Source organism: Trichechus manatus, unplaced genomic scaffold (assembly GCF_000243295.1).
Source record: "Trichechus manatus latirostris isolate Lorelei unplaced genomic scaffold, TriManLat1.0 scaffold00057, whole genome shotgun sequence".
NCBI lineage: Eukaryota > Metazoa > Chordata > Mammalia > Sirenia > Trichechidae > Trichechus > Trichechus manatus.
Window position 1 is genome coordinate 3,716,489 of NW_004443993.1, and position 11,482 is coordinate 3,727,970.

General features: G+C 38.6%; 1 protein-coding gene across 3 annotated transcripts; it reads left to right on the plus strand.

The window, feature by feature from the left end:
* On the plus strand, positions 1-6,414 carry LOC101354009 (putative gustatory receptor clone PTE03). 3 transcript variants are annotated; one of them, XM_004378574.3, is made up of 2 exons: positions 1-50; positions 3,852-4,791. In XM_004378574.3, the coding sequence occupies exon 2, from the start codon at positions 3,856-3,858 to the stop codon at positions 4,789-4,791; it is 936 nt and encodes a 311-aa protein (XP_004378631.1). In that variant the 5' UTR covers positions 1-50; positions 3,852-3,855. The 3 variants fall into 3 exon arrangements, with proteins under 3 accessions (XP_004378631.1, XP_023588989.1, XP_023588990.1); XM_023733221.1 differs by lacking the exon at positions 1-50 and adding an exon at positions 2,077-2,125 and having other exon boundaries at positions 3,815-4,791; XM_023733222.1 differs by lacking the exon at positions 1-50 and adding an exon at positions 6,387-6,414 and having other exon boundaries at positions 3,856-4,763.
* Positions 6,415-11,482: the final 5,068 nt, after the last annotated feature.

Consider the following 11,482-nt stretch of genomic DNA (forward strand, 5'->3'; position numbering starts at 1 on the left):
GTCTTCCTCTTTTTCACTGACCCTCTACTTTACCAAGAATGATGTCCTTCTCCAGGGACTGGAGATAGCTTGTTCAAAGTACATGAGACAAAGTCTCACCTACCTCACTTCGAAAGAGAATTCTAACTGTATTCCCTCCAAGACAGATTTGTTTGTTCTTCCGAAAGTCCATGGTATAATTAGTATTCTTTACCAACACCGTAATTCAAATGCATCAATTCTTCTTCAATCTTCCATATTCATTTCCAGCTTTCACATACATATGAGATGATTGAAAATACCATGGCTTGAGTCAAGTATATCTTAGTCCTCAAAGTGACATCTTTCCTTTTTAAGACTTTAAACACTAATGACTGAACACAAGACAAGTTGTGGATGACATCAAGGACATCATACATGAAGAAGGTTAAAGGTCACTAAAAAGACAGGAAAGAAAGAAAAGACCAAAATGGACATCAGAAGACTCTGAATCTTGCTCTTGAACTAAGAGCAGCTAAAGCAAATGGAAGAAATGTTGAAGTAAAAGAGCTGAACAGAAGATTTCAAAGGGCAGCTGGAGAAGACAAATTATTCTAAAGACATGTGCAAAGACTTGGAGTTATAAAACCGAAAAGGAAGAACATGCTTGGCATTTTCAAGCTGAAATAACTGAAGAAAGAATTCAAACCTTGCGTTGCAATTCTGAAGTGTTCTATGGGCAAAATATTGAACAGCACAGGAAGTATCAAAAGAAGGTGGAAGGATTACACAGTCACTATACCAAAAAGAATTGATTGACTTTCAATCATTTCAGGAGGTAGCATATGATGAAGAACCAGTGGTACTGAAGGAAGAAGTCCAAGCTGTACTGAAGTCATTGATGAAAGATAAGGCTCCAGGAACTGATGGAATACCAATTGAGATGTTACAACGAACAGATTCAATGCTGAAAGCGGTTGCTCATCTATGCTAAGAAATTTGGAAGACAGCTCCCTGGACAACTAACTAGAAGAAATCCATATTTGTGCCTGTTGCAAAGAAAGGTGATCCAACAGAAATCAGAAATTATTGAACAATTTCATTAATGTCACAAGTAAGTAAAATTTTGCTGAAGATAATTCAAAAATGGTTGCAGCAGTGCAACAAGGAAATGCCATAAATTCAAGCAGGATTCAGACGAGGATGTGGAATGAGGGAGAAGATGTGAAACGAGGGATATCATTGCAGATGTCAGATGGATATTGGCTAGAAGCAGAGAATCCAGAAAGATGTTTACCTGTGTTTTATTTACTATGCAAAGACATTCAATTGTGTAGATCATAACAAATTATGGATAACATTGCCAAGAATGGGAATTCCAGAACACTTAAGAGTGCTCATGCATAACCTGTACATAGAATGAGAGGCAGTCGTTCAAACAGAACAAGGGGATATAGCATGGTTTAAAATCAGGATAGTGTGCTTCACCGTTGTATCTTTCCACCGTGCTTATTCAATCTGTATGTTGAGGAAATAATCTGAGAAGCTGAACTTTATGGAGAAGAACGGGCATCAGGATTGGAGGAAGATCCATTAACAATCTGCAATGTGCAGATGACAAAACTTTGCCTGCTGAATAGGAAGAGACCTTCAAGCACTTACTGATGAAGATCAAAGAATATAGCCTTCAGTATAAATTACACCTCAACATAAAGAAAATGGAAATCCTCACAACTGTAACAATAAGCAACATCATGATAAATGGAGAAAATATTGAAGTTGTCAAGGATTTCATTTTACTGGGATCCACAATGTCCATGGAAGCAGCAGTCAGGAAATCAGATGACTATTGCATTGGGCAAATCTGCTGCCAAAGACATCTTTAAAGTGTTAAAAAGCAAAGATGTCAGGATTCTGCTTAGGATGCACTAATAAATTATTACTTTTTTCCTCCAGTTTTTGAAGACCCATGCATTTCCTCTTTCTTCCCATTCTTCTGTTTTGGGGGAAAACAGATGTGCTACATATCACCTTGGTGCCCTGGTGGTGCAGTGATTAAGCGCTCAGCGGCTATCGGAAATGTTAGTGGTTCCAACCTACCAGCTGCTCCGTGGGAGAATGATGTGGCAGTCTGCTTCTGCAAAGATTTCAGCCTTGGAAACTTTATGTGGCAATGCCGCTCTGTTCTGTGCAGATGCTATGAGTTGGAATAGACTCGATGGCAATGGGTATATATCACTTTAAGAGAATAATGTTTCAATCTTCAAATAATTAGAAGAAAAGTGAGTCTCACTGACATAACAGATTAACAGCTTAAAGTTTCCAGTAAAACATTCTATCTTGACCTCATGTCCTGAGTGTAGGTCCTGTTTTGATGCTGTCACTACCTATGTGGTCGGAGTTTAGATGACCTTGAATACCAGGAAAAGCACTTGGGTTTTAATTCAGATGGAACTTTTCAAGAGGCAAGTGATACAATCTGTTGATTCTTCAGGATGCCTGGTCCTCCCCTACTCAGAGCTTGTATCACATGTTGGTATGATATCAGCTCCAAGGTCTCACAGCCTCAGTTCAAATCCTGTTACTACCTCTTTCCAGAGTGCCATGTACTTTGTAACTTCACCTTCCTTCTCCTTTACCTTTACTCGAGGTCATGGGTAAAATGTGGGATAATAGAAGCACCTAATTCATATGTGTGTTGTGAGAATAAATATATAGTCAACATAGAAAATCCTGAAAACCATCTGGAAATAGAGCTCAGTAAGTGTTAGTGGTGGTAATGGCAGCAGTTTTTAACAATTATGATATTTATTATAATAAATTCTGATAATACTACTATTAAATAGAGCAATAATAATAAGGAATAAGAATCTAAATGATAGAACATTTAATTGGAAATAGAAAATTGAAAGGACAAATGTTGAGGAACAAATGAAAATGAAGGAGCTTGATTGAGTCTTGGGCTTGAACTCCTCCCCAGCTCCCTCTGCAGAGCCTGGTGAGCCAGGTGCCCATCTCCTTAAGAAGTGCACCAAGTTTGTTCCTCTCTGCAGATGAGTTGATTGTACATGAGCCACAATGGTTGATATTCTAGAACAGTGGCCCTCAAATTGTGGTCCCAGAACAGAAGCAATAGCATTCGGGAATTTGTTAGAAAGAATAATTTTGGAGCCTTAGACCCCAAATTCTGAATCCAATACTCTGACCATGGAGCTCAACAAACCTCCAGCTGATTCTGATGAAAAGCAATTTGAGAACCATTGCTCTAAAACAGAGATGTAGAGTTTGTTTTTCTGCTAGTTCGAAGGCTTGGGGAAATTCCCAAGAAAAAAGCCATGTATTTTTTTCTCTTTTATTTCTATTACTTGGCACAATATGGATAAAGAGTAAATATTCAATAAATACATGGATACTACCTATGTGGTGAGAGAGTTGATCACTTTTAAAGTAAGGAGCCCTGGTGTTTAAGAGCTAGGCTGCTAACCAAAAGGTCAGCAGTTCAAATCCACTAGCCACTCCTTGGAAATCCTAGAGGGCAGTTCTACTCTGTCCTGTAGGGTCACTATGAGTCTGATTTGACTTAACAGTAACAAGAAAATCAAGGAGACTACCTGGGTCTTTATTCAGGTTGAAATTTTGGGGGAGATATGGTAATGGAGGAGAGAGAAGAACAGAGAGAAAGCAGAAGGAGGGAGGAAGGTAGGGAGGATAAGACAGAGATAGATGAAGGGAGAGAAAGAGGTGGAGGGAGAAGAAGAGGGAGAAGGAGACAGACAGAGAGGAGAAATATTTGTAGTATTCACTTTGTTTCACAATATAGATGTGAGAATTTCTCTAAAATACGCAATCCTTGTAGATCTCTTTCCTATCACTTCCATCATCAGACTCATCAATCACATGACATCAGAAAACCAAACTGGTGCAGCAGAATTCTTCCTCCTGGGTCTCTCAGAAGATTCAGAACTGCAGCCCTTCCTATTTGGACTATTCCTGACCATGTACCTCGTCACTGTGTTGGGCAATCTGTTCATTATCCTGGCCATCAGCTCAGACTCCCACCTCCACACACCCATGTACTTTTTCTTCTCCAACCTGTCCTTCACTGACATCTGTTTCAGCACCACAACGGTCCCCAAGATGCTGATGAACATCCAGACACAGAGCAAATCCATCACTTACACAGGCTGCCTCACCCAGGTTTTCTTCGTCATGATATTTGCAGGCCTGGAAAATTTTCTCCTTGCAGCAATGGCCTATGACCGCTATGTGGCCATCTGCCAACCATTGAGGTACACAGTCATCATGAACTCTCACCTCTGTGGCCTGCTGATTCTACTTTCCTTGTTCATTAGTTTGGTGGATGCCCTGCTCCACAGTCTGATGATACTACAGCTGTCCTTCTGCACAGACCTGGAAATCCCCCACTTCTTCTGTGAACTTGTTCAGGTCTTCAAACTTGCCTGTTCCAATACCCTCAGCAATAACATCCTGATATATTTACTAACTAGCATACTGGGTGGTGTTCCTCTCCTTGGGATTATTTTCTCTTACATTAAAATTGTCTCTTCCATTCCGAGAATACCATCAGCTGGTGGAATGTATAAAGTTTTCTCCACCTGTGGGTCTCACCTATCGGTGGTTTTCTTATTCTATGGGACAGGTTTGGGGGTGTACATTAGTTCTGCAGTTACTCATTCTTCCAAGAAGACAGCAGTAGCCTCAGTGATGTACACTGTGGTCTCTCCAATGATGAACCCATTTATCTACAGCCTGAGGAACAGGGCCATGAAGGGTGCCTTGAGGAAACTCCTATGGAGAACATCCTTTTCATGACTGTGTTATCTGCCTTAGGCTTGGGTTTCTAGAATGAGTCATAGTGAAAGAAAACTGGGAAAATCAGAATGTTAGACTCTTCTAGTAGCAAGTTCTTTTTTTACATTTTGATAGTAAAAAGCTTTATATGTTATTAATTCAAATACTTTTTTACTTATGTGTATATTTATTTACTTACCCAAGCTTCTGTCTTGTGATAGTTTTTACCTTATTAGCAAGGCATATTAAAGCATTTATTTATTTATATTTTGGTAAATATGTAACAAAACGTTTCCATTTCAACATTTTTTACATGTACCATTCAGTGACATTAATTACATTCTTCATGTTGTTCAAACATCACCACTAGCCATTTTCAAATTTTCCCAACACTCTTTACTCAGTGTCCCTAAGCAATGAGCCTGCCCTTCTTTTTTCCTACACACTGCCCCTGGTAACCACTATTAAACATTGGTCTCTACACACTTGCTTATTCTAGATATTTCATATAAGTGTGATCATATAATATTATCCTTTTGTAACTGATAATTCACTCAGCATGTTTTCAAATTTCATCCATGTTGTAGGATTATCAGGACTATTTCTCTTTAAGGCCAGTAGTATTCTATTATATGTATGGCATTTTGTTTATCCACTCGCTTGTTGATAGGCATTTAGCCTGTTTCCACCTCATGGCTATTGTAAATATGCTGCAGTTGACATTGCTGTACAAGTATCTGTTTGTGTTCCTGCTTTCAATTCTTTTGCTACAACAGTTATATACCATAGTGACTAAGAGTAGTGCAAAATAGAAACTGACTTTGTTTTTCTCTCGTTTTGTGATATTTGATTGATAGCATGCTAAGACAGTTTTCCCTTGAGGTCACCAGATGGCTGCATCACTTACAGGCATTGTATCCCAGAAATCTGACTATGACTTTTTTTAAATAAAGAAGTGACTTTTCCAATGAATCATTCAGAAGACTTTCTTTCACAGCTTATATGCCTGAATTGGAACATACAGACCCCTTCATAAACTATTCTCTGGGGAGGGGAATGCAATTATTATGAGTGGACTTGACATATCATCTAGAACAGCTGTTCTCCAACCTTAACGTGTATAAGAACTGGAGAACTTGTTAATACACAGATTTATGGGCCCATCCTCAGCGATTTGGAGCCCTGGTTGCTCAGTGGTTAAGCATTTAGCTGTTAACCAAAAGACAGGCTGTTTGAATCCAACAGAAGCTCCTTGTAAACCCTATGGGTGCAGTTCTACTCTGTCCTATAGGGTCGCTATGAGACAGAATTGCATCAACAGCAAACGGATTTGGTTTCAGTTTTGATTAGTATGAGGTGGACCCATGAATATGCAGTTCTAACAAGCTCATAGGTAATGCCTCTGTGGATAGTCCAAGTATTACACTTGGAGTGACACTGAGAATATAATTACTGTTGGGAACTCCGTAGGCAAAATGTCTGGCACACAGTAAGTATTCAATGAAATTTAGCTAGTATCATTGTATTTCTTATCTAGCCATCTATTCTTGGGCCTTTCAATCCTTTTGCTTTCACACATTTTTTAACAATTGTTTTAGTGGTTAGCTTTGCTTATCTTTATTTAAATATGTATCAGCATTCTGAGTGAATCTACTAATATAATCAAAGACGTAATTATTGAGTCTGTAGACTAAGGTGAATTATGTTTCCTTGACAGTTGATTTGCTTTGATTCCTTCTCATTGATTACTTGTTAGCAATGACTTTGACTTTTTCCTTTATTCATTGTGTCACCCTTTCTGTTGTTTATTATTCATTTCAGATGAAATCCACACATTTATTCAAATTTGTTTGAATAGAGATAGGAGAATAACTGCAGTCTTAGAAGTACTCTGTCATGTAGGGGAGGTGTTGGATGTGACACTATAGAGAAGGAAGGGGAAAGTTTGTTTTTATTGTGGATCATTTTTCACTAAGTTGATAATTTGTGGTAGAATGGATAACTCCCTGGAAAATTGAGTGCCAGAGAGCCTTCTGTTCTGGTCATCACTGGGTTCCATTATTGTCAGCACCACTTATGGGGACAGCTCCCAGACTGGCAACCATGGTATTTGCTAGGGCAGAGGTTCACCCAATGTCTTAGGCTGGGTTGTCTAGGGAAGCAAAACCAGTACAGTGTGTAAATATATATATAGAGAGAGATTTATATCAAGGAAAGAGCTCACGCGATTGTAGAGGCTAGAATGTCCCAAGTCCATGGATCAGGGTAAAGAACTCTCCCAAGTCATGCAGCCACAGATCAGCAGACTGGAGAGCAGGGCTCCCGCTCACGGGCTGTAAAGGTTGATGAATTCCAAGATTAGCAGGCAAGACCACAATGTTTCTCCTGATTCACGTAGTTGCAGGGGCCAGTGAACACAAGATCGGGAGGTCAGAGAGCAGGGCTCTGCTCACAGGCTGTGAAGATCGTCAAATCCCAAGTTCAGCAGATAAGCTGACAGCTCAAGTCCCAAGAACCGGAGGTGACAGGAGGCAGCTGCAGGATCCAGAGTGAACAAAAGACCAAAACATCTGCTTATATTCAGATTCAGGCCACACTCTCAAGGAAACTCCCTTTCATCTGATTGGCTACTCACAGCATATTCAATCATGGGAATGATCACGTATAAACACTGAGGATCATGGCCCAGCCAAGTTGACACACGATCTTAACCATCAAACCCAATGATGGCATTAGCCACCTGCAGCACCTTGGGCCTTTGTTAAAGTTGCAGCTATCTGTCCCTCATTCAAGGACCATTGACTCCAGACCCTGTGGATAAGCCTCTAGAAAAAGCATGGTTAAAAAACCTTTGTGATATAGTGATACGCTTTATATTATGGAATCATATCTTTAATACTAGAATGTATTTAAAATCTGATACACAAAAGATTTTTTAATATTTGTGAAATATAGCATACATAAAAAGTGTGTGTAATGTAACTTTTTCTTATGGAATATTCATATAATAGAAACATATATGCTCACCACTTAAATGAAAAAGTAGACATTTACAATCGTCTAGAATCCTCCTGTGAGACCCTCCCAATCTAATCACCCTCCGTCTCTCCAAGAAATAACCACTATCCTGAATTTTGTATTTATCATTTTCTTAGCTATTCCTTACATTGGGTTCAACCCTATGAAATTGCCAGCATTTCACTGTTTTTGACCTACAGAACTATTTTTGTGCATTTTAACTTAATAGTTTTACCACCTCTACGTATATCCCTTTCCTCGACCTTATAAATGGCATCTATGAAAAGCCCATGGCTAACATGGTACTTAATGGACTGTGTGCTTTCCTTTTGGATCAGGACCAAAAAGGATGTCCACTGTTTCTACTTCTATTCAACTTGTGGTGGAAGTTCTAACTAGGGAAATTATGCAAAGAAAGAAAAAAAAAGAAGAAGAAACAAAAGTTACTCAAACTGGAAAGGAAGAAGTTAAACTACATCTATTTGCAGATGACATGAGAGATGACATTTGGACTAGTAAATGCTCTCAGCAACATTGCAGGATACAAGATCAATGTGTGAAAATCGATTGAATTTTGTATACTTGCAATAAGCAACCCAAAAAATTGAAATTAAGGAAACAATTCCCTTTAGAAAAGCATCAAGAAGAATACAATAAAATACTTAGGGATAAATTAAATAAAAGAGGTGTAAGACATATATTGAAAAGTACAAAACATTGTTGAAATAAATTTAAGGAGATCTAAATAATTAGAAAAAATACGTCATGTTCATGAATTGGAATGCTGCAAAAGACCTCTTTAAAGTGTCGAAAAGCAAAGATGTCACCTTGAAGACAAAGGTGTGCCTGATCCAAGCCATGGTGTTTTTAATCTCCTCATATGCATGCGAAAGCTGAATGATGAATAAGGGAGACCAAAGAAGAAATGACACCTTTGAATTGTGGTATTGGTGAAGAATATACCATGGACTGCCAAAAGAAGGAACAAATCTGTCTTGGAAGAAGTACAACCAGAATGCACCTTGGAAGCAAGGATACCGAGACTACATCTCACCTACTGTGAACATATTATCAGCAGGTATCAGTCCCTGGAGAAGGACATCATGCTTGGTAAAGTAGCGGGTCAGTGAAAAAGAGGAAGACCCTCAGCGAGAGATGGATTGACACAGTGACTGCAACAATGGGTTCAAGCATAATGATTGTGAGTATGGTGCAGGACCAGGCAGTGTTTCATTCTGTTGTACATAGGGTCACTATAGTCAGAATTGACTCGATGGCACCTAACAACAAGAATATTAAATGCAGAGGGCCTCTAGAGAGGGGACTCAGCCTAAGGACTCCTTTTGTCTAGATCTAAGTGTATTACTACCTCCAAATTATAAGTTTAAATTTTAATACTACCGAAAAGATTTAAAATCTTAGTTTACAACATAACTGGGTTGTATTAACATTAAGAATTTCTTAACATTATGCCTTTAATAAATTATCAATTTAATGTGCGTGTTGTGAAGAAAACAATTCACAGAGAGAGGGCACATGGGCTAAATAACAAGCTGTTCTTTGTTGTTAGGTGCCAATGAGTTGGTTCTGACTCATAGCAACCCTATGTACAACAGAACAAAACACTGCCCAGTACTGTTACACCCTCACAATCCTTGCTGTGTTTGAATGCATTGTTGCAGCCACTGTGTCAGTTCATCTCATTGAGGGTTTTCCTCTTTTTTGCTGACCCTCTACTTTACCAAGTATGATGTCCTTCTCCAGGTACTGGCCCCTCCTGATAACATGTCCAAATACATAAAATGAAGTCTTGGCATCCTTGCTTTGAATGAGCACTCTGGCTGTACTTCTTGCAAGACAGACTTGTTCATTCTTCTGGCACTCCATGGTATATTAAATATTCATCACCAACATCATAATTTAAAGGCAGCAACTCTTCTTCAGTCTTCCTTATATACAGTCCACCTTTTGCGTACACAAGAGCCGATTGAAAATATGATGGCTCGGGTCAGGCACACATTAGTCCTCAAAGTGACATATTTGCTTTTCAACATTTTAAAGAAGTCTTTTGCAGCCCAATGCAATATGTCATTTGATTTCTTGACTGCTGTTTCCATGGGTGTTGATTGTCGATCCACGTAAAATGAAATCCTTTATGTTTTCAATATTTTCTCTATCTTGATGTTGCTTTTGGTCTAGTTGTGAGGATTTTTGTTTTCTTTATGTTGAGGTGCAATCCATACTGAAGGCTGTAGTCTGTGATTTTTATCACTAAGTGCTTCAAGTCCTCTTCAGTTTCAGCAAACAATGTCGTGTCATCTGCATACTGCAGGCTTTTACTAAGTCTTTCTCCAATCCAGATGCCGCATTCTTCTTCATTTTGCGGCTTCTCCGATTATTTGTTCTGCATACAGACTGAATTAAGTATGGTGAGAGGATAAAATCCTGACACACTTTTTCTGGTTTTAAATCATACAGTATCCCCTTGTTTTGTTCTAATGAGTGCCTCTTAGTCTATATATAATTTCCCTATGAGCACAATTAAGTGTTCTGGAATTCCCATTCTTCTCAATGTTATCCATAATTTGTCATGATCCACATAGTTGAATGTTTTTGCATTGTCAATAAAACACAGGTATTTCTGGTATTCTCTGTTCTCAGTCAAGATGCATATGACATCAGCAATGATATCCCTTGTTCCACGTCCTCTTCTGAATCCAGCATGAAAATCATTTTTGAAATTATCTTTAGCAAAATTTTACTTGTGTGTGATAATGATGTTGTTTGATAATTTCCACATTTTGTTAGATCACCTTTCTTTGGAATGGGCACAAATATGGATCTCTTACACTCCACTGGTAGGTAGCTGCCTTCCAAGTTTCTTGGCATAGATGAGTGAGCACCTCCAGAGCTGCATCTGTTTGTTGAAACATCTCAATGGTATTCCATCAATTCCTTGAGCTTTGTTTTCACCAATGCCTTCAGTGTAGCGTGGACTACTTCTTTCAATATCATTGGTTCTTGGTCTTATGCTAACTGCTGAAATCTTCGAACATCGATAATTCTTTTTAGTGCAATGAATCTGTTTATTTCTTCCCCCTTCTCATGGTGATTCCTGCGTCTTTCAATATTTTGCCCATAGAATCCTTCAAAACAGAAACTGGAGTCTTGAAATTTTTCTTCACTTCTTTTGGCTTGAGAAATGCCAATCCTGTTCTTACCTTTTGGTTTTCTAACTTCAGGTCTTTGCACATTTCATTATAATACTTTAATTTGTCTTCTGGAGCAGCCCTTTGAAATCTTTTGTTCAACTCTTAAATGATCATTTATTCCATTTGCTTTAGCTACTCTATATTCAAGAACAAGTTTCAGAGTCTCTTCTGACATCCATTTTGGTCTTTTTTTTTTTTCCTGTTTTTTTCTGACCTCTTGCTTTCTTCATGTATGATGTCCTTGATGCCATCCCACAACTCATCTGGTCTTTGATCATTAGTGTTCAATGTGTCAAATATATTCTTGAGATGATCTCCAAATACAGGTGAGATATACTCGAGGTCATACTTTGGCTCTCACTGACTTGTTTTAATTTTCTTCAGCTTCAACATGAACTTCATATAAGCAATGGATGGTCTGTTCTGTAATTGGCTCCTGGCCTTGTTCTGACTGATGATATTGAGCTTTCCATTTTTTCCAT

Excerpts from the sequence above, each read along its gene's own strand:
- LOC101354009 (XM_023733221.1), top strand. The coding sequence starts at position 2,077 with ATGATGTGGCAGTCTGCTTCTGCAAAGATTTCAGCCTTGGAAACTTTA. Across the intron at positions 2,126-3,814 it reads TTCAGCCTTGGAAACTTTAT|ATCTCTTTCCTATCACTTCC; the intron begins GTGGCAATGCCG and ends CAATCCTTGTAG.